Source organism: Ambystoma mexicanum, chromosome 10, assembly GCF_040938575.1.
Source record: "Ambystoma mexicanum isolate Mex_15411 chromosome 10, UKY_AmexF1_1, whole genome shotgun sequence".
NCBI classification, from domain to species: Eukaryota; Metazoa; Chordata; class Amphibia; order Caudata; family Ambystomatidae; genus Ambystoma; species Ambystoma mexicanum.
In genome coordinates this window covers 781,387,264-781,410,241 of record NC_090932.1, presented here as the reverse complement: position 1 = coordinate 781,410,241, position 22,978 = coordinate 781,387,264, and the positions used below count along the sequence as shown (strand labels likewise).

General features: G+C 54.0%; 1 protein-coding gene across 2 annotated transcripts in view; it reads left to right on the top strand.

Moving 5' to 3' along the window:
* The window catches only part of CCNL1 (cyclin L1), a 319,029-nt gene that overhangs the window by 275,307 nt on the left and 20,744 nt on the right, over positions 1-22,978 (top strand). For both annotated transcript variants that reach the window (XM_069618436.1, XM_069618437.1), the window contains one exon: positions 16,400-16,477. In XM_069618436.1, the coding sequence (XP_069474537.1) occupies positions 16,400-16,477 (78 nt within the window). The remainder of the gene's footprint in view (positions 1-16,399; positions 16,478-22,978) is intronic.

Genomic DNA, 22,978 nt, shown 5'->3' with positions numbered 1-22,978 from the left:
CACGTCCCTCAACTTCTCCTGGAGGTAAAGGCGATGCTCAGAAAGGGCGCCATCGAACTCGTCCCAAAGAGGCTTCGGGGCTCCGGAGTCTACTCGAGATACTTCCTCGTGAAGAAGAAGACGGGAGGATGGCGCCCCATCCTGGACCTGCGACGTCTGAACAAGTTCATCAAGGCGCAGAAGTTCCGGATGGTCACCCTCCAGCACGTCCTGGGTCAGCTGGAGGAAGGAGACTTCCTATCGTCATTGGATTTGGAGGATGCCTACTTCCACATTCCCATCCTAAAGGGGCACCGCAAATTCCTCAGATTCGTGGTCCAAGGGCGTCATTACCAGTTCAAAGCCCTTCCCTTCGGACTACGGTCGGCACCCAGGGTATTCACCAAGTGCCTTGCACCGGTGGCGGCGCAGCTGCGCCGCGAGGGGATCCACGTCTACCCCTACCTGGACGACTGGCTCATCCGCGCCAAGACGAGGGAGCTCGCCGTGGTCCACACGGCAAGGACCGTCCAACTCCTCACGGACCTGGGATTCTCCGTGAACTACGCCAAATCCCACCTGGTGCCCGCGCAAGTCGCACTGTTTCTGGGAGCGAGGCTCGACACAGTGTCCCTTCTGGCCTCCCCGTCGGAGGAGAGGACCAGGACCATCTTGGGCAAGGTGCAACGGATGTTGGTGGCCGACGCGGCCAAAGTGAGGTCCATAAAGTCCCTCCTCGGGATGATGTCTTCCTGCATCTACCTCATTCCCATGTGCAGGCTCCGGATGCGCCCGTTGCAAGAATTCCTGGATGCGCGCTGGATCCAGACGACGGGCAGCTTCGAGGAAAGGATCAAGCTCGACGAGAGTTTCCGACGAGCGATACGGTGGTGGGGCACCCGCGCGCATCTGACGGCGGGCATGGACTTCCAGACCCCAGCCCACCAGGAGACTGTGACCACGGATGCCTCCCTGGAAGGGTGGGGAGCGCACACCGAAAATCTGCACGCAAGGGGACTCTGGCTCCCGACGGAGAAGTCCCTACATATCAACGTCCTGGAGCTCCGTGCAGTGTTTTGGGCCCTCAGGTCCTTCCTTCCGTCCCTCAAGGGCAAGGTGGTGAGGATCTTCACCGACAACACCACCACCATGTTTTACATCAGGAAACAGGGCGGAACCAGGTCCCCAGCGCTGTCCAAGGAGGCGCAGGACCTGTGGCATTGGGCCGTCGCCCAAGGGATTTTTCTGGTGCCGTTTCATCTGGCAGGGATAAAAAAACACCATCGCCGACTCACTCAGCAGGGAGCTGCGCTCGTGCCACGAGTGGGAACTACGGCAGGATCTGGTGGATCGCCTCTTCCGACGGTGGGGCACACCCCAGATCGACCTGTTCGCGACGGCGACGAACGCCAAGTGCCGGAGGTTCGCCAGCAGGTTTCCCCAGACGAGGAGCATGGGCGATGCTTTCTCGTTCCCCTGGGAGGGCCTGTTCCTCTACGCGTTCCCTCCCTTGCCTCTGCTAATCCGGCTCGTCAACCAGCTCAAGAGGTCACGGTGCAGGATGATCCTCGTCGCACCTGCGTGGCCGAGGCAGATATGGTTCCCGGACCTTCTGGACTTGTCAGCGTCCCCGCCGATCAAGCTGCCGGCGGACGCGGATCTACTCTCCAGGGAAGGAGGCGCCATCCTCCACCACGACCCGAAGTCGCTGAACTTGCAGGCCTGGCTCCTGCAGCACTAGAGTTTGGAGGATACGACATACCGGCCGATTGCAGAGAGGTTCTTGCAAAGGCCAGGGCGTCCTCGACTCTTAAATGCTATGGACACAAATGGAAGAGGTTCTCTGTCTGGTGCCACGCACAGAAGATTAACCCTCTACGGATTACGGCTCCCCAAGTACTGCCGTACCTGCTGACGCTGGCCAAAGCTGGTCTGGCACATGCGTCCATCAAGATTCATCTTGCTGCGATCTCCCGATACACCAGAACCACGGGCCGGACGTCCTTGTGGTCTCATCGTCTGGTGAAAGAGTTCATGAAGGGACTGTTCAGATCGTTCCCGCCGGTGAAGGCTCCGGCCCCGGCGTGGGAGCTCAACGTGGTGCTGACCAAGCTCATGGGACCTCCGTTCGAGCCTCTTCACTCGGCCCCGTTGAAGTTTCTATCGTGGAAAACAGCTTTTCTTGTGGCCATCACCTCCGCACGACGAGTGGGAGAGATCCAGGCCCTTTCCTGCAAGGCCCCGTACTTGACTTTCCACGACACGAGGGTAGTGCTCAGGACGCACCCCTCCTTCATGCCCAAGGTACCGTCGGACTTCCATCTCAACGAACCCTTGGTGTTACCTGTGTTCTTCCCGTCGCCTTCGTCGCCGGCTGAGAGGACTTTGCACTCGCTGGATGTAGCTAGAGCGCTGAAGTTCTACGTGGACCGCACGAAGGGTTTTCGGAAGACGTCACAACTCTTTGTGAACTTTGGACCTGTCAATCAGGGGAAGGCTCTCTCGAAGGCTTCCATCTCCAGATGGCTCTCCGGCTGTATCATGTGCTGTCACCGGTTGGCAAACCGACCGCTGCCTGGCCGTCCGAGAGCCCATTCCACCAGAGCGATCGCAGCTACCACGGCGTTCCTATCTGGTGTGCCCCTGCTGGACATATGCAGGGCTGCTACGTGGAGGTCGACGCACACCTTCACGAAATTCTACTGCGTCGACCGGGATTCCAGGGAGGAGTCCAGGGTCGGCCAAGCAGTGCTGCGCAACCTGTTCGCCTGAGGTGAGCCTGGTGAGGAGTTAAGATGCTTAATGTTGAGTTGATGTGATGCTTAATGTTGAGCCTTTGCCACCTCCCGTGGTTGTGCATGTGTGTACTGCTATGTATTCTTTATTCATGAGCATGTGAATCCATGCCAGACCCCATGCTGGAGAAGGAACAAGTTACTTACCTGTAACTGTTGTTCTCCAGCATGGGTCTGGCATGGATTCACATGCGAACCCTCCCGCCTACCCCTCTGCGGCTCTTCACTTGGTCATACTGCCACTTCACGTGCTTCCAAATCTGAAGATGGCTGCCAGAGGCGGTGCTTAGGTAGAGGGCAGTCATTGGCTGTGGTCAGTATGACGCAGAGACCAGTGATTGGTTATTACTACGAAAGACAGATCAGAAACGAAACTGATACTGGTTTTTTCTCTACCGAGGATTCCCAGCCTGACGACGGGGAATATTCATGAGCATGTGAATCCATGCCAGACCCATGCTGGAGAACAACAGTTACAGGTAAGTAACTTGTTCCTTCTCTTGCTAAGAGAGAACTACCCTTCAAGCCAAGAGCACACTCTACTCGAGGCACTGGGGCACCCATAGCATTCATTGCAAATGTTCCCCTTGAGTCCATTTGCAAAGCGGCAACCTGGAGTTCTGTACACACCTTTACAAAACACTACTTTCTAGATGCCCACTCTAGATCTGATTCCCAGGTGGGACAAGCAGTATTAAGACATCTTTTCTGTTCTTTCTCACAACCCACCTCCAACTCCGGGTACTGCTCGCTAGTTTATTTACAGCATGTGATTCTAAGCAGATTAACAAACATCAGAAACCCATGCATTTCTTACCGTAAAAGCATTTCTGATGGTTGTATCTGCTTAGATTCACATGCGCCCACCCTTCCTCCCCGTCGGATGGAAGGAACATAGACATCTTTTTATCTCTTTTCTGTACTCTCACGTCTACAAGGCTCCCTCAGGTTAGAAGAAATACAAACAGAGGGACCTCGACGCGTGGGGGATTGTGGGTACACCGCACGTCACTATAGGAATAGTGTTACAGACACGCCTTGTCGACGTCTCCTTTTCGACTACGAAAAACAAAATGCAATACTCTGCAGTGACCACTGGATGTCGGACTATGCACAGCATGTGAATCTAAGCAGATCCAACCATCAGAAAGGCTTTTATTGTAAGTAATGCATTGCATCACATTTTACATTTATCATGTTACAAAGTAAATTCGACCTACAACGGTCTTGTAACTTTGCCCTCTTACATGATATACGTTTATACCAGTATGTGGGTTAGGCATATTTTGTGGACACATATATATATTTGAACAGCCAGTCGACATCTGGATTGTGTACCTTGTATTGTGTTGAGCAAGTAAATCAGCACGTTGTACATTAGAGTGAGTGTTCCTTAAAAGGCAAGTTTCATTCAACAGTGTGGGACATATAACCAGCAGCTTTATGTGCATTTAAAAAGAGGTAAGGATCTTCTTGTTTCGTTTTCTGAATTTAGCCCCCTGAATACACACCTACATGAGTGGCTTTATAACCTTCACTAAGGGTGGACCAGGGTGGCACACAGGCGTAGTGGATTTATAACCTTCACTAAGGGTGGACCAGGGTGGCACACAGGCGTAGAATGTATATCTGTCTCTTCAAGAAGAGAACAAGGTTGGGGGGTTATCTACAGTGTGTCGTAAATGTGGGGTCTGCAATGGGACAGGACAAGGTTTATGGAGATGGCTTGTTTTTCTCAACCCCCAGCTTCGGCTCGGTCATCTGCAGGTCAATGATGGACTGCGGAAGGTGAAAGATGGTGTTTGTCATGTAAGTTGTTCGCACCTAGTCTCCCGTGAGAACAGGCCTGCAGCAGGGACGCTGAGGGTAGGAGGGCGAGGGAAGTGCCTGGCTCGCTGTGCGCGATCAGGAGGGGAGAGCTGCAGCCCTGCAGACTGCTTGTGTTTCTCAAGCCAAGTTGTAATGTTCAAAATGGAGTCTGAGCGTGCCACAAAATGGAGTCGGCTACCATGCTGCTGGCTGGGTGTTACAGCCACACGTGTTCACCCGCAGCCATCCCGCATCCCTGGCCACAGGAGCTCGGGTGGTTGCTGGACGAGTCATAGTCTGCACGTTAGTGGGAATGAAGGGGAGGTGGGGGGAGGCTTGAAGACCCTTCCTTCCATACAACCTGTATACCATAGCGATAGTTTTATGAAATCTTCCCTCCAGTGGACTTTAGGGAAACTCCCCTAGCAAAGACTTGTATATTATAATAGGTTTTCTAGGTGTACCCATATGCCACCTTGTCACTTGATGGACAATGGACAGTCATCTGAAATAGAGGGCTACAAACCAGATACAATATAGTATATGTATTAGAACAAATTGTCTTTCTATTCTTCTTAAACACTAGAATTTCACAAACCTCAACTCCAACACCCCCTACATTTAAGCGGTTTACAATACCTGTCGCAGGTAACCAAAATCCACAATGATTTGCTGAAAGAAAGTATCGGAGGGCAAAGACAAATCCAAAACAAAATGAAGATAAACTAATATGAAAGGTTATGTTTACCCAGTTTGTGTTCAAGGAAAACACAATCTGTGGCGAGAAACCTGAGGAACAATAAATCCACTTAGTGGAAGCCATTTGATCTAGCGGGTCACATTTGACACTGCGCCTCAATTTCACAAAATAAGGTTGACTTTATGTTGGGATGGATTTCTAAAATCTGGCATGGTGGACAAATTCTAGGAGGCCAGTCTAGTTATAATAAACGGGGAGCTATGAGAGGTTATCCGAAACCAAATCCAGGGTATGTGGCTGAGTAGTCAAGGCTTAGTCTGAGTGTGTGGGTGGCTTTAGGGGCCCTAATTCACTTCACGCAGTTTGGCACACAGTAATGCAATTTCTCCAGCATGGGGTCTGGCATGGATTCACATGCTCATGAATTCCCCGTCGTCAGGCCAGGAATCCTCGGTAAAGAAAAAATCAGTATCAGTATCAGTTTCGTTTCTGATCTGTCTTTCTCAGTAGTAACCAATCACTGGTCTCTGGGTCATACTGCCCCCAGCCAATCACTGCCCTCCCCCTAAGCCCCGCCTCTGGCAGCCATCTTCATATTTTTTCCACACGCTAAAGTGTTGGGAGTCCTCGTGTTTAGCTCTCGAGCTTTTGCTGCGTTTTCGCGCTTTTTCAAAGAGAATTTCTCATTTTTCGGTCAAATAGAGCCTCAAGCTCCACCGTCTCTACATCCGATTAACGGGTATCCGTGTCAGATTTTTTTGTACGCCCCTCAAGGGTGAAGATTTCATAGAGTTACGTTTCTTGGGGGATTCCAGAAGTTTCTGCGGCCTACCCGAACACATGGCCCAGGAGAAAGAAAGCTCGACGCCCGGAAAGCTGTTCAGGCTTTGCCCTGGATGCCAGCTACAGAATGTGTTCAAGGAGGACGAGCATTCGAAATGTCTCTACTGCCTTCATGAGGACAAAACGCACGTGGAGAAGGACTGTGCGTTTTGCAGGAACATGTCGGAACGGACCATCAGGGACCGACGCCTTCGTCTCTCCAACTGGCTGGAAGGAAGGAGTCCATCAGGTGAGAAGAAGTCTGAGCGGACTTCTAAGTCCTGTGAGGGTGCCCCGGCGACGGAGGCCCAACAGAAGGCAAAGCACAGCAAGTCCGGGAGCGCTGAACGGTCGGCTCTTCGGCTGCCAGGCAGGGCGCGCCTTCCCCGGCACCATCAACCACGAGCCAATGCTCTGGTTCGGGGAAGAGGAAATCCGAGAACCCGGGTAAGCTTCCGGAGAGGCCCCGCTCGATCTCGAAGGATTTGGCCGAGGGGGAGCGAGGTGGTGACCCTCCCCCAAGGTGAAGATTCACTCGGCCAAGGCCTCTATCGAGGGAGTCGTGGCAGCCCTGGCACAGCCTGTGGAGGCTACACCAGTGGAGGTGACCTCGGGGCCCAGAGTCTCCCTCCCTCCGCGGAGGAAAACCTCTTTCAGACCCATCGAGGACCCCTGTGAAGACCCCGGCGGAAAAAGAGGGGGGGGGGGCGGTGGCCATTGTGGACCACAGACACAGCATCTGAGGAGGAGCTGGTAGAAGTCTTAGAGAGCTTTGACGAGGGCGTCGAAGAGGCCCGTCCCCACGGGAGGGATCCTGACGAGGGTGACGAGAGCGATGGCGGCACCGGCGAGGGTCCTAGTCACCCGTCGCTTCCGGAGCAGAAGGATAACTCGGCGGCCATTTTGTTGGCAATACAATCCTTATGTTCGGAGATGAGGACGAGATTGCCATTACCACCGACGGAGGACCCGGAACCAGGCTCGACGGAGGAACCAGAGCCGGGCCCGGCGGGAAGCCCCCCCCCCGAACAAGAGAAGATGGATCCATCCAGCCCCGCCTGCTCATCCCTCGCGGCCTGCTCGCCCCCTACCCACATCCCCTGTCCCTGGGGATGACACGGGAACGGACACGGCCACGACAGGTACCGACGACGATGGCGGTGACGACGGGACGGAGCTCCCATCGCCAGCCCGGGCCTCCCCATCCGACGAGATCGGATCTTTCCATGCAATGATCGCCAGGGCATCCAAGCTTTTTCAGCTCTGCCCCGAGGAGAAGGAAGGTTTCCTTTACCAACGGCGCGAGGCTAAGAGGAAGGCAGTCTCTGCTGGGTAACATCTGGGATGAGGGTCTCACCCTTCTCATGAACCCGTCTACGACGCCTGCCAAGAGGGATCAGTACGAGTAGTACCGGGTCCCCGACGCGGCCCCTTTGTGCCTTAGGGCACAAACGACCCCTGACTCGGTCGTCTCAGCGGTGGCCAAGAAGAAAGCGGGGGGCATCGGCCTCAACGTCAACATCCCCGCCTGACGGCGAAGGGAAGAAACTGGATGCAATGGGACGACGAGTTATCTCGGCGGCAACAACGATTAAGGTGGCCAACGCCCTCGCGATCGTGGCCCGCTATGACAGGGAGTTATGGTACAAGATCGCCCCCCCTTTTGGACTTCCTACCGGATGACGAGAGGGCCGAGGTCCTGGAGATCTTGCAAGAAGGCGAAGTGGCGTCGGACCACGCCATTACGGTGGCAACGGACTTTGCAGACACCGGTTTCCGCCAGCTAGGCAACGGCGTTTGCCTTAGACGATGAGGTTGGCTCAAGGCAATGGATTTCTGCCAGGATGTACAAGCCAAGGTGTTGGACATGCCGTTCGACGGGAACAACCTGTTTGGGTAAACGGTGGATGAGTCCCTCCAAGCCATCAAGGCGGACACGGAGACAAGCTAGGGCCCTAGGTGTTCTCCGGCAACGAAGGCCATCCTTTCGGAGCGCCGGTGGCAAGCAGGGTGCCTCCAAGGGATTCGGCGGTGGCTCCTCTATGTACCGCCAAGCGGCCCGCTCCTCGTCACAACAAGCCTATAGAGGGCGAGTCGGGTGGGCCCCGCCGTCGTCACCAGGGAGGCCAATGCGGCAAGGCGTCCTCCAAGCAAGATTGAACCGACAGCGGTGTCGGGCCCCCACCGAAGCACCCCGGTGGGAGGCCGGCTGGTGAAGTAGGTCCGCGTGTGGGAGTCCTCCCCACTGACCGTTGGGTGCTGGACGCCCTGGCCCAGGGGCACGCCCTCGAATTACTAAAAGTGCCCCCGCATTCCACCCGTGGTCGGAAAGGAAAATCACGTTCCTCAACTGCTATTGGAGGTAAGGGCGTTGCTCAAAAAAAGGTGCCATCGAGCTCGTCCCGAAGAGGCTCCAGGGCTCCGGAGTATACTCAAGGTACTTCCTAGTGAAGAAGAAGACGGGAGTATGGCGCCCCATCCTGGACTTGCGACGACTGAACAAGTACATCAAGGCACAGAAGTCCCGGATGGTCACCCTCCAGCACGTGCCGGGACAGATGGAGGAGGGCGATTTCCTGTCGTCGTTGGATTTGGAGGATGCGTACTTCCACATCGCCATTCTGAAAGGACACCGAAAGTTCCTCTGGTTCGTGGTCCAAGGACGGCACTACCAGTTCAAGGCCCTCCCGTTCGGATTGAAGTCGGCACCCAAGGTGTTCACCAAGTGCCTCGCACCGGTGGCGGCGTGGCTGCGCCTGCAGGGGATCCACGTCTACCCCTACCTGGATGACTGGCTCATCCGAGCAAGGACAAGGGAGCTCGCCGTGGATCACACAGCAAAGACCGTCCAGCTGCTCACGGACCTGGGATTCTCCATCAACTTTCCCAAATCCCACCTGGTCCCGTCGCAAGTCGCACTGTTTCTGGGGGCCAAACTCAACATAGTGGCGCGTCTGGCCTCACCGTCGGAGGAAAGGACGAAGGCCATCCTGGGCAAGGTGCAGCGTCTGCTGGCCACAGACGTGGCCAGGGTGAGGCTCGTCAAGTCCCTCTTCAGTATGATGTCCTTCTGCATATATCTCCTGCGCCTGTGCCGGCTTTGGATGCGCCCTCTGCAAGAGTTCCTAGATTCCCGCTGGATCCAAGTGATGGGCAGCTTCGAGGACAGGATCCCGCTCGACGAGACCTTCCGACGAGCGATCCGGTGGTGGGACACCCGCGCTCATCTGATGGCGGGCACAGACTTTCAGACCCATCCCACCAGATAACGGTGACGACGGATGCCTCCCTGGAAGGGTGGGGAGCACACACACCGGAGAACTTTACTTGAGAGGCCTTTGGCTCCCAGAGGAGAAGACGCTCCACATCAACATCCTGGAGCTCTGTGCAGTGTTCTGGACCCTCGGGTCCTTTCTCCCGTCCCTCAAGAGCAAGGTGGTGAGAATCTTCACCGACAACACCACCACGATGTTCTACATCCGGAAGCAGGGAGGAACCAGATCCCCAGCCCTCTCCAAGGAAGCCCAGGATCTGTGGCATTGGGCTGTCGCCCAAGGGATGTTTCTGGTGACCTTTCGTCTGGCAGGGATAAAGAACACCATTGTCGACTCACTCAGCAGGGAGCTGCGCTCGTGCCACAAGTGTGAACTACGTCAGGATCAAGTGGATCGACTCTTCCGACGATGGGGGGGAAAACTGCAGATCGACCTGTTCGCGACAGCGATGAACTCCAAGTGCCAGAGGTTCGCCAGCAGGTTTCCCCAGCCGAGGGGCATGGGCGATGCTTTCTCGCTGTTCCTATATGCGTTCCCTCCGTTGCCGTTGCTGCTCCGATTCGTCAACCAGCTCAAGAGGTCCCCGTGCAGGATGATCCTAGTAGCACCGGCGTGGCTGAGGCAGATCTGGTTCCCAGACCTTCTGGACTTGTCCGCATCCCCACCAGTCAAGCGGCCGACGGAGGCGGATCTTCTCTCCAGAGAAGGAGGCGGCATACTTCATCACGACCCGGAGTCGCTGAACTGGACACGCATCTTCAGCCAAGGCCTTCCACGAATGTCTGGCAGGGCTGGCAGAGTATTTGGGTCTGCCTCAACCAGAGGTCCAGCAACCAACAGAAGGGGGTCCTCGCGGAGGTCCTTGCGCTACGTCCTGTTGCCAGAAAGGGTATCCCAATGCAGAAGGATGTAGTTTCCCTGCCCTAGAAGGGTTGGCTCAAACCCCACTCGGCCCAGCCGGTGATTAAATGCCTGGACGCCAAGTACAGGCAGATGGAAGGGGATACACTCTTGCTATCGGCCCATCCTCAGCCACACTCCTAGGTGATCGCTGCGGCATCACTATACTCCAACCCTCAATCGTCCTCTGCCTCCTCTTCTGCAGCGCTGCTAGGCGAGGAGAAGATCTTGGAGGCGTACAGGAAGAAGCTGTATTCCAATGCGTCCTTGCACCTTTGTCAAGCCAAAGCGGTTGCCATGCTGGCAGCTGTTAACCAGAGGCTTTGGCTGGAAATTGCTGATTTCCTCCCAGAGTTTTCGGCGCAGAGCCAATCACGATTCAAGGCGGGATTAGCGGAGGCCAAGATCGTGGTGCAGGACATCATGGAGTCCACGGTGGCCCACATCAACACCTCGGGCCGTGCCATCTGTCTTGCCACAGACATGAGAAGAATGGCCTGGCTCCGTGCTACGAAATTCAATCCGGATGTCTAGGAACTCATCTTAGATCTTCCGTTCGAAGGGGGTGACCGCTTCCACTCCACAACGGATGAGCAGCTGGATAACAAGAAAAACAGCTCTCAAACGGTCAAGTCTTCATCCATCCTTACAAAGACCACGCCCAAACCCTACACCCAGTTACAGCAGCGCTCTGAGAAGGGGCGTACATACAGAGGTTTCTGTGGCTTCCAAGAGAAGGTCCAGGCAGCCTAACTGTTCGCCGTCCCAGCATCAGCGCAAACAAAAAAAGGGGTGGGGGGTATAGTAAGGGCTATTTCCAGTCCCTCTCCTCCGCAACAGCCTTGGAGGGTAAGAAGGCATGACGCACCCCTCCGTGTCCACGTGTCTCCAGTGGAGGGGGTGGGGGGGGGGTCAGGCTTGCTCTCATGCAATTCTGGCACCAGAATTTCGTGGACCCCTGGATCCTTTCCATAGTCTCCACGGGGTACCACCTCCCTATCCCAGCCTCTCATCCCCCACCCCCCCAGGAAGTCCCAGCCTCCCAGCGACGCTTTGGCTTTTACACCAGGATTTTACCATCGAGAAGAACCACCAGGTTGGCCTGAGAGTTGTGCTGGAGTTTTCCACCCTCAACCTCTCCCTACCTCTTCAAAATTTCAGGATGGTTACGCCAGCTTTGATAGCGGAGACATTGTGCAGGGGAGACTGGATGTGCTCCCTGGATCTGAAGGACGCCTACCTACACATGCAGATCCGGCAGTCTCATTGTTCCTTTCTACCATTCAGGATCATGGGCTACCATTTCCAAAACAAGGTGCTTCCTTTTTGCCTCAACTCGGCCCGCAGGGTCTTTACCAGGCTGATTAACTCTGTGACAGCCCTCCTCAGGTCGCAGGGCCACCACATCTACCCGTACCTAGACGATTGGCTCGTCAGGGCTACATCTCCGGAAGCAGTGCACCATACTTCCCACGCTCTTTGAACACACTGCACAAGCTGGGTTTTTCGCTCAACCTCAAGAAGTCGCTGCTGCAGTCCACGTGCAGACTGACCTTCTTAGGCCTCATTTGGGACCCGTGCTCCGGGAAGGTTTTTCTCTCCGAGGTCAAGATCACGGCCATCAAGAGCGCCACAGCGCACTTCCTCTGCCGAGAAGTGACCTCGGCCTGGTGGTACCAACACCTACTTGGTCTCATGGCAGCAGTACTATTGGCTGTCCCCCGCACGAGACTCAGGATGACGAGGATACAGATGCACTTTGCAGCATCTTGGAACCAGGAACAGGGCCATCAGTCAGAAATGATCAACGTTACTCAGTCGCTTCACCGAGACCTCACATTGTGGTCCAGGGACTGCAACCTGCAGACGGGCAAGCCCTTCCGGCAACCCACTTCACAGGTCACCATCACCACGGACTCCTCTCTCAGGATGGGGGGGGCACGCTGGACAACCACTGCGTCCATGGCACCTGGAACCGGCAGGAGCACCACATCAATTTGCTGGAATTGAAGGCCATCTGGCTGGCACTCTGGGCCTTCCTTCCGGTCATCGAGGGCAAGGTTGTCCTCATGCAACTCGACCAGCATGTTCTACGTCAACGAGCAGAGGTACCAGATCCCATTTACCATCCCCCCACCTCCACTGTGCAAACTAGGCTGTCAGCATGTGGGAGTGGGTCCTGGAGCACATCTACCTCACGGCAGTCCACCTGCTGGGGGAATCCAAACTGGAGGCAGACAGGCTCAGCAGACTGGGAGCAGACAACTACGAGTGGCAGTTGAACGGGCTAGCGCTGCAGGAGATCTTTCGAAAGTGGGGCCACCCCCAGGTGGACCTGCTTGCCTCCCGGGGCAACAGGAAATGCCAACTGTTGGCCTCCTGGCAGGGTCAGGGCCCGGGCTCACTGGGCGATGACTTTCAGATCAGATGGGACGAAATGACAGCATACACTGTTCCGCCCACTCACCTGATTCACCGGGTGATATGCAAGATCAAGGAGTCTCGCCTCCTATGCATCTTAATAGCTCTGTGGTGGCCAGCCAGGTCATGGTTTTCAGAGCTGCTCAGCCTCTCGGAGAGGCCTCCCTTTCGACTACCAACGGGCCCAGCACATCTTCTGGTGCAGCAGGGGGGCAGGTCCTCCACCCGCCCCAGAGAAACTAGCCCTCGCAGCGTGATTCCTGGATAGGTCATGCTAGGACATCTCGGCCTCTCCCAGGCTAATCTTGAGATAATACAGGGCCCCAAGAGCAAATCTACCAGGGCTCAGTATAAGAGCAAATTGACCAAGTTCTGCCACTGGGCAGACTCTAAGGGCTTCAACCCTCTGGCATGTTCCCTGGACGACGTGCTCTCCTTTTCGGCACATCTCGCCCATTCAGGCGCACAGGTGGACACATGCTACACCTACCTGACTGCCATTGGGGCGTACAGGAACTCTGCGGAAACTTTTTTTTCTCTTCCAACCCAATTGTCAAGACGTTTCACTGGTTTCGCCAGGCTATTCCCGGCCATCAAGAGTCTGCCCCCTGTGTGGGACCTCAACATAGTCCTGGGCGCCCTGGCACACAAACCATTCGAACCAATGGCATCTGCGGACATCAGGCTGGTCACCCTTTAGACAGCCTTATTAGTCGGCCTCACCTCGGCCCGCAGAATCAGTGAAATCCAGGCGCTGGTCGCCTCGGAGCCATACACTACATTTCACAGGGACAAGGTTGTCCCCCGGACGCACCCAGCATTCCTCCCCAAGGTGCCGTCTGCGTTCCACCTGAACTAGGAAATAGTGCTGCCTACGATCTTCTCCGATCCCAAGGAAGAGGCACAGAGTCCTGCACTGCCTTGATGTCAGGTGTGAACTAAAATTCTACTTGGACAGGGCCAAGGGCTTGCGCAAGTCGGACGCTCCATCACCTTGAAGACCGGGGTATCGGGCATCCAAGGCCTTCATAGCCAGGTAGATGATCTCGGCAATCAAAGAAGCCTATGAGGGACAACATAAGCCACCTCCGGCCAACATGCATGCCCATGCGGTCAGAGCCAAGGCAACTGCCATTGCCTTCCAGCTGCATGTCCCCTGGCAGGTCATAAGCAGAGCAGCTACTTGGCCCACCCCCTTCAGCTTTCTGCAAGCATTACTGTTTGGATGTCAGCTCTAAATCAGAGGGGGCTTTCGGATAGGTGGTTCTTAAAAACCTGTTTGCTTAAGGGGGGGCTTCTCTCATCCCTGGGGATACATTCAATTGTAATCGCCCATGCAGTATGGAGGAAAGGGGACGGGACGTAAGTGTAATTATAAGTTACTCACCATAGTGACTAATGTACTTAGTTGCCTTTCCTCCATACATCCGAACTCCCCCACCCCCCAAAATTGGTGTCATTAGGCAATATTAATCCGTTGTTGACGCGTCTATGGCTATTGAGTCAGGGCAGCACATGCTCCCACGGCTGCACCCCGCACCCCTCTGAATTTAAAGGGAAGGTTTTATTCTGGTGAAAAAAGTTGGGTCTCCCATCCATTGGAAGGGACGCCCATGCAGTATGGAGGAAAGGGGACTAAGAGTACGTTAGTCACAACAGTGAGTAATTTATATTTTCTGTCTAACTGGAATTAAGTGTTCTGTGTGTTTGACTGGACCCTTCACTATCCACATGCACAGAAGTGCGAGCCTTACTGCTCAGTCACATTACCTTGATAGTTTGGCTAGACATTAGTGGCTTTTCATTTTCACCAGAATAGTGGAGTCTCTGAATCTGCCCACAGAAGTTGATTTTTAAAAAGCCATCTTAAAAATCACTAACTTTGGACAAGTAGACTAGGTTCTTTGAGCCTAGTCTGCTATTTTGGCATTTTACTACATTGTTTCCAAGATCATTGTTTACCAGTCAAACAGCAGCATGCAGTTACGCCCCTACTATTTAGACCTTAGACCCACACGCCCTCCACGCCTCACCCAATCTGAGACAGAGTTCTATGCCCCCCCCTTCCATGTTTCTTCTCCTGGTTGCTTGTAGATCCCTTGCTGCCAAATTGCCTGCCCTCCCCTGTTGGCTCCCTTGTATCTCTGCCTTCCTCGGTGTCCTTTCCCCTTTGATTTGGAAAGCAGTCTGTTTATTCTGTACTCAATAAATATCATAATAATTTGTGACTGTTTGACATTCATGAATTAAATACATAACTTGTCATGACATGGAAACTACACATCAAATATAGACACGTGTTGCAAAAGGCGAATGATTATAGCTTTTATTTTCTGCACTATAATTGGAAGTCTGCTAATACCAGTATGCTAGCTGATATGAGCCTATCTATCTATTTTGGGTGTTACTGAATTTTTAGATTGAAGTCCAGGGGTGGTCTTGACGCTGACAACATGGTTACCCGGTCATGGTCATTGTGACAGACTTGCAGATTGTTCATGTTGCAAATAATATTTGAAACTGTAGAAACCTCGCCCCCAAATGTTTTATCAAATAAGTGTGTTTGAAAATGAGCTTGGTGCGGCAAAGACATTTGATAGCCTCTCTCATGATTAGAACACTTTCCACTCAAACTACATAAAAATAAGCAGGCAATTGACTAAACAATGCCACCATCAGATCAGCTTTTTCTCTCAAACAGCACATGGACTATGCAGTCGAGTGAACTATCCAAGATCACAACCTTTGGCAAAGCTGGGTTGTGAGCTTTGACAATTTTGTTCCATGGTCTCCCGTTCGACTACTAATCACTCTCCCAACTAGTGCCATATGCTCTTTATTCCGGGTGGCTGCCCACTTGTTACAATCCCTTTTCGGAAGGTTCGAGCTTTCGAACTGCACCATATTGTTGCTAAATCCGTTTTTATAACTTTCTAGTGCAGGTAGATTGCAAAACAATGGTTACTACCATAAAAAGACTTCTACTCTTGTAAACATCAGAGAGGGGAAAGGAGAATGTGCCTGCTTGGCCACGATTTGCAACTGATTTGGATTATGAACCAAGATATCTGCAACAAGTACATAACCTGCTGAGCTATGTTCTGAACTATCTTGGCTCAAGACTGCACACATTACAGGGTTATTGATCAGATACTCCTTTATTTAAGTTGAGCAGCAGGATTAGAGCATCAGCAGCACACAATACAGTATAGTGGTATTTGTTTTGTAGAACATTTAACTTATTTGCATCAGTCAGGGTCACCGTCCAAAGAAGCGGCCTGGGTCACAAGCCTATTTTGCCCACCTATTAAGATTTGTTTGTAGCCCAGAGACCCCTTTCCTCTATAGGTCAGCCCTCCATTCCCTCTAGTAAGAGTCAACTGGCTCCTGTAACGCTGAGGAAAATAGGGTCTGTAAGTGTTGCAGAGGTTGCCTGTGCCAGAACCATGCTTCGCATGTGGGATCTACCTCAATTTTTATTTTTTTTAACTGAATTTGCTTTGTAAATGCACCGGTCCCATTCCCAAAGGTACAGGCGCCTTGATTAGAGGAAAGCTGACTGTGGCCTACGAGTAAATAGTCACTACAGTCAGTGTCATTTTCACTCATTTAAATGTGTAGCACACAATATACTTACAAATTGCAAGTTGTTGCCTGATCGTAAATGATTAAATGTGCCTGTTTTTTCTCTAAATTAGCCTGCGAAAAGATGTCAAAAGGAGTAAAAGCACTACAAGGTCAAGAACCAGATCTAGATCCCACTCCCCTAGGAGACGGTAAGTATGACTGTTTTAAAGGCATATGAATTTGTTTGAAATTCACTTGGTATGTAGATTTCATTTCAGTATTGGTCTGCAGTGTTACAACTTGATACACTAAACATGTCGGTGTTGTCCAGATCGCTCCATGTTTTCTCCAGCATGGTGTCTGGCATGGAGTCACATGCTCATGAATATTCCCCGTCGTCAGGCTGGGAATCCTCGGTAAAGAAAAAATCAGTTTTTGTTTCTGAACTGTCTACTAGTAACCAATCACTGGTCTCTGGGTCACACTGCCCTCTACCTAAGCCCCTCCTCTGGCAGCCCTCTTCAGATTTTTACCACACGTTCAAGTGTTGGGAGTCCTCGTGTTTAGCTCTCGAGCTTTTACTGCGTGTTGCGTTTTTTCAAAGAGTTTTTTTTGGTCGAATTTCACTTCTTGGAGGATTCCGGAAGATCTTTGAGGTCTACCCCCACGTGGACATGGCTCAAGACAAAGGAGACTTCGATGCCTGTTGGATCCAAGCTGTTTAGGATCTGCCCAGGATGTGGACTACAGAACGTGTTCAAGGAAGAGGAGCACTCCTGGTGCCTCTACTGCCTGCACTCCGACAAGTCGCACGTGGAGGAGGACTGTGCGTTCTGCAAGAACATGTCCGTCCAGACCATGAAGGACAGTTGTTCACGACTCGCTAACTGGCTGGAGGCAGAGAGACCAGCAGCAGGTGTGAAGAAGTCAGAGTGGTCTTCAGAGGCCCAACAGAAGGCAAAGCACTGAGTCTGCGGGCACTGGGAGCGCTGTTGGTCCGGGCTCATCGGCTGCCAGGCCGGGTGCAATGTCACAGACGCCGTCAACCACGAGCCAACGCTCCGGCTCGGTAAAAAGGAAGTCTGAGAACCTGGGTAAGCTTCGGGAGAAACCCCGGTCGATCCCGACAGAGCTAAGGGGGAGCGAGGCCGTGACCCTCCCCCCACGGTGAAGGCCTCTGACGCGCCTAAGGTTGTGAAGGCCCGGATTCACCTGGCTAAGGCCTCATTTGAAGGAATCCTGGTGTCCCTGGCGAAGCCCGCAGAGGCGACCCCAGTGGAGATGGCCTCCAGGCCTAAAGTTTCCCTGCCATCACAGAGGGAATTGTCTTTCCAACCAATCCAAAAGAGTCCTGTGAATCCCTGAGCCGTGAAGGAGTGGGGGTGCTCAGTGGTCCTAGCGGACTCAGACGCCACCTCTGAGGACGAGCTGTAGGTCGTAAAAGAAGACCTGGACAGGATATTCGACGAGGTCAGAGCCTGCGGGAAGGATCCCGACGAGGCGGAGGTGGAGAGCGAGGGTGGAACCGATGAAGAATGGCAGGCCGACTAGGAACCTCGGCCTACACTCCCGATGCTACCGATGCCAGCACCGCAGGACAGGTTGGAAGACCTCTTACTGGCACTGCACACCCTGTACACAGAGAATCCCTCCAGCTAAGCGGAGGCTAGTCCATCCACCCCCCACCTTTCCATCCTTCACCTCCATCCCCTCTGCCGAGGAATTAGACGGAGATTGAGGCGGCGGGGACGGATGACGGCAGGGACGACCGAACGGATCTACCATCGCCCCCTCCCCGGGCTTCCCCTCCCGACGAAATTGGCTTGTTTCACACTATGATCGCCAGGGCCTCTGAGCTTTTCCGGCTACGCCCCGAAGAGCAGAAAAGAGAGGAATTCCTTTATCAACTACAAGAGGCCAAGAGGAAGACCATATTCTCGGTCCCACTGTTAGACGACATCTGGGATGAGGGACTGGCCCTTCTGAAGAACCCGTCCACGGCTCCTGCAAAGAGACCGACATGAGAAGTACCGGGTCCCAGATTCCGCTCCTACTTGCCTCAGGGTGCAGCCGTCCCCGGACTCGGTGGATTCTGCAGCGGCCAAGAAGAAATCAGCAGGGGCAACGGCATCTACTGCCCCTTCCCCACCGAACGGCGAGGGGAAGAAGCTGGACGCCATGGGACGACTGGTCATCTCATCGGCAGCGACGACCATTAAGGCGGCCAACGCTTTCTCTATCGTGGGCCGGTACAATAGGGAGCTGTGGTTTAAAATTGCCCGCCTCCTGGACTTCCTCCCAGATGACAAGAGAGCAGAGGCCCTCGAAATCCTGCAGGAGGGCGAAGTGGCTTTGATCACGCCATCACGATAGCCACGGACATCGCCGACGCCAGTTTTCTCCAGATGGGCAACAGTGTTTGCCTTAGAGGGTGGCTCAGGGCCACTGATTTCCATCAGGACGTACAGACCAAGGTACTGGACATGCCCTTCGGGAACAACCTGTTCGGCAAGGCAGTGGACGAGTCCCTGCAGACCATCAAGGCAGACACCAAGACGGCCCGTGCCTTGGGCACACTCCAGAAGCAAAGGCCGACCTTTCGGACCTCTGGAGGCAAGTCTCGAGGTGCCTCCAATGGATTTGGCGGCGGCAGCCCCTCGTACCGTCAGGCGGCCCGTTCTTCGTCGCGGGAGGCCTACAGGTGCCGCAGCAAGGCCGGAGGATATTGCCGTCTCCTAGGTGCCCAAGGGGGCAAGGCCTCGGCGAAACAGGACCGAACCAGCCGGGACGTCTGGCCCCCACCCGAGCACCCCGGTGGGAGGCCATCTGACTAACTTCATCAGCGTGTGGCAATCCATCTCCGACCGTTGGGTGCTGGATGCCCTGGCCCACGGGCACACTCTGGAGTTCCAAAGGAAGTGTCCCAGCTTTCCACCGGTGGCCAGAAAAGAAAATCACATTCCTCCCGCTACTTCTGGAGGTACGAGCAATGTTGGGAAAGGGGTGCGATAGAACTCCTCCCGAAGAGACTCTGGGGCTGCGGAGTGTACTTGCGGTACTTCCTCGTCCGAAAGAAGACCGGCAGCTTGCGGCCTATTCTGGACTTCGGTTGCCTCAACAAATACATCAGATCCCAAAATTCCGGTTGGTCACCCTTCAGCACGTGCTGGAACAGGGGAACTTCCTGTCGTCGCTGGACCTGGAGGATGCATTCTTCCACATCCCCCATACACAAAGGACATTGAAAATGTCTGCGCTTCGTGGTCCAGGGGCGACACTATCCGTTCAAGGCACTGCCCTTCGGTTTGAAGTCGGCACCAAGGGTCTTCAAGTGCCTGGCACTGGTGGCGGCGCAGCTGCGCCTGCAGGGGATCCGCGTTTACCCCTACCTGGACGATTGGCTCATCCGAGCGAAGTCAAGGGAACTCCCCGTTAACCACACAGTGAGGACTGTCCGCTTGCTCACAGAACTGGGGTTCTCGATAAACTATGCAAAGTCCTGCTGGGTGCCATCGCAGGAAACACTGTTCCTGGGCGCCAGGCTCAACACGGTGGCGTGGCTGGCTTCACCATCGGAGGAGAGAATAAAGGCCATTTTGGGCAGGGTACAACGGCTGCTGAGCACAGATGTTGCCAAGGTGAGGTCCATCATGTCCCTGCTCGGCATGATGTCGTCTTGCATCTACCTCGTGCGACTTTGTAGGATGCGACCGCTGCAAGACTTCCTTGGCACCCGGTGGATGCAAGTGGAGGAAAGCTTTGAGGACAAGATTGCCCCCAACAAGACTTTCCGTCAGGCGATCCAGTGGTGGGGCACCATCTCACGGCGGGCATGGACTTTTAGACCCCAGCGCATCAGGAGACAGTGACGACGGACGCCTCCCTGGAGGGATGGGGCGCGCACACCAGAGATCTCCACGCAAGAGGCCTTTGGCTACCGGAGGAGAGGTCACTGCACATCAACGTCCTGGAGCTTTGGGCCGTGTTCTAGGCCCTCGGGTCCTCCTTCTGACCCTCAAGGGCAAAGTGGTAAGAGTCTTCACAGACAACACCACCACAATGTTCTACATCCGGAAGCAGGGAGGCACCAGATCCTCAGCTCTCCAAGGAAGCGTAAGACCTGTGGCACTGGGCCGTCGCCCAGGGGATATTCCTGGTACCCTTTCACCTGGCAGGAGTGAAGAACACCGTCGCCGACTCACTCAGCAGGGAGCTGCGCTCCTGCAATGAGTGGAACTTCGGCAAGGTCAAGTAGATCTCCTATTCCGATGATGGGGCAATCCCCAGATCGACCTGTTCGCGACGGCGACGAACACCATGTGCCGGAGGTTCACCAGCAGGTTCCCCCAGCCGGGAGCATGGGGCATATTCTCCTTCCCATGGGACGGCCTGTTCCTAAATGCGTTTCCGCCGTTACCACTGCTCCTGCAACTCATCACTCAACTCAGACGGTCCCGGTGCAGGATGATCCTCGTCGCACCGGCGTGGCCGAGGCAGATAGGTTCCCGGACCTTCTGGACATGTCGGCGTCCCTGCCAGTCAGGCTGTCGACAGACCCAGATCATCTTGCCAGGGAAGGAGACGCGATCCTACATCACGACCCAGGATCTCTGAACCTGCAGGCCTGGCTCCTGCAGCACTAGAGTTTGGAGGCTATGACATCCCGGCGGACTGCAAGGAGGTGCTTGCCAAGGCCAGGGCTTCCTCTACTCTTAAGTGTTATGGTCATAAATGGAAGAGGTTTTCGGTCTTGTGCCGTGCACAGATCAACCTCTAACGGATTACGCCCCTTCCCTCCCCGCCCAGGTGCTGCCATACTTGTTGGCGCTGGCCAAGGCGGGGCTGACGCATGCCGCCAACAAAATTCATCTGGCAGCTATCTCCCCCTACAACACGACTCCAGAGCGGTCGTTGCTGTGGTCCCACCGCCTGGTGAAGGAGTTTATGAAAGGACTGTTCTACTTATTCCCGCCGGTGACGGCTCTGAACCTGGCGTGGGATCTCGACGTGGTGCTGACCAGGCTCATGGGTCTGCCATTCGAGCCCTTGCATTCGACGCCACTAAAATTCCTATCGTTGAAGACAGTGTTTCTTGTGGCCATCACCTCCGCACGACGAGTGGGAGAGATCCAGGCCCTTTCCTTAAGCTGCCGTACCTGACATTCCACCAGACGAGGGTAGTGCTGAGGATGCACCTCTCCTTCATGCCCAAGGTGCCATCGGACTCCCATCTTAACGAGCCCTTGTTGCCTTTTTCCTTCCCGTCGCCGGCTGAGAGGACTTTGCATTCGCTGGATGTGGCTTGAGCGCTGAAGTTCTACGTGGACCGCACAAAGAGTTTTCAGAAGACATCGCAGCTGTTTGTGAACTTTGGCTCTGTGAACCAAGGGAAGGCCCTCTACAAGGCTTCCATTTCCAGATGGCTCTCCGGCTGCATCATGCACTGTCACCGGTTGGCAAACTGACCGTTGCCAGTCCGTCCGAGAGCCCACTCGACCAGAGGGATCGCTGCAACTATGGCATTGATGTCTGGTGTACCCCTGCTGGACATATGCAGCGCTGCTACGTGAAGGTCCACGCACACCTTCTCTCTGGAATCCCGGTTGACGCAGTAGAATCTCGTGGAGTCCAGAGTCGGCCAAGCATTGCTGCGCAACCTGTTTGCTTGAATGTGAGCCTTGTAAGGAGGTAAGGGATGCTTAATGTTGAGCCTTGCCACCTCCCGTGGTTGTGCGTATGTACTGCTATGTATTCTTGTATTCATGAGCATGTGAATCCATGCCAGACCCCATGCTGGAGAAGGAACAAGTTGCTTAACTGTAACTGTTCTCCAGCATGGGTCTGGCATGAATTCACATGCAAACCCTCCCTCCAACCCCTCTGCGGCTCTTCTCTTGGTCCTACTGCCACTTTACGTGATGCCAAATCTGAAGATGGCTGTCAGAGGAGGGGCTTAGGTAGAGGGCAGTCATTGGCTGGGGGCAGTATGACCCAGAGACCAGTGATTGGTTACTAGTAGAAAGACAGTTCAGAAACGAAACAAACTGATTTTTTCTTTACCGAGGATTCTCAGCCTGATGACGGCGAATATTCATCAGCATGTGAATCCATGCCAGACCCATGCTGGAGAACAGTTACAGGTAAGTAACTTGTTCCTTACGTGTATGTTGCTTACCACAATCTCGTTCCAGTCAGCTTCATTGGCAGATTTCTTTGTACCCCAATGTCCTGGCCACTTTACTTCACACTTATGAGAAAAATGCGGACATTGTACAAAAGAAACCTCCATTTTATCCCCATAAGACAAAGTTTTCCTGTGAAGCTGTGTGCATGCATGGCCCCACAGCTGCTTACCCAGGTATTTCCCTCTGATCCATCCCTCAATCATTTTGTCCACAGAGACGGGGCTGGACACATGTGGCAAATAGCTTGCTGCATCTTTTGTCCTTTGCTTTCCCACCTCCCACACACCATTTATTTATTGCCTTCTGTTGTCCTTTGTGTTGTCTAATCCCCGACAGCCCTGGCAAAATGGGTTTTCTTGTGTTCCTCTTGTTGCCAATTCGCAGTATGCCCCGCATTCACTCTGTCTCTCGGGCCAAATCACAAGTGGGACGATTGCATGAGACCATTTTGGTTGGAACACTCTATAGGAGATTATGAAAGTGTCAAAATGTTACAAACACCAGTTAGGAATGTGAGGATTAGTG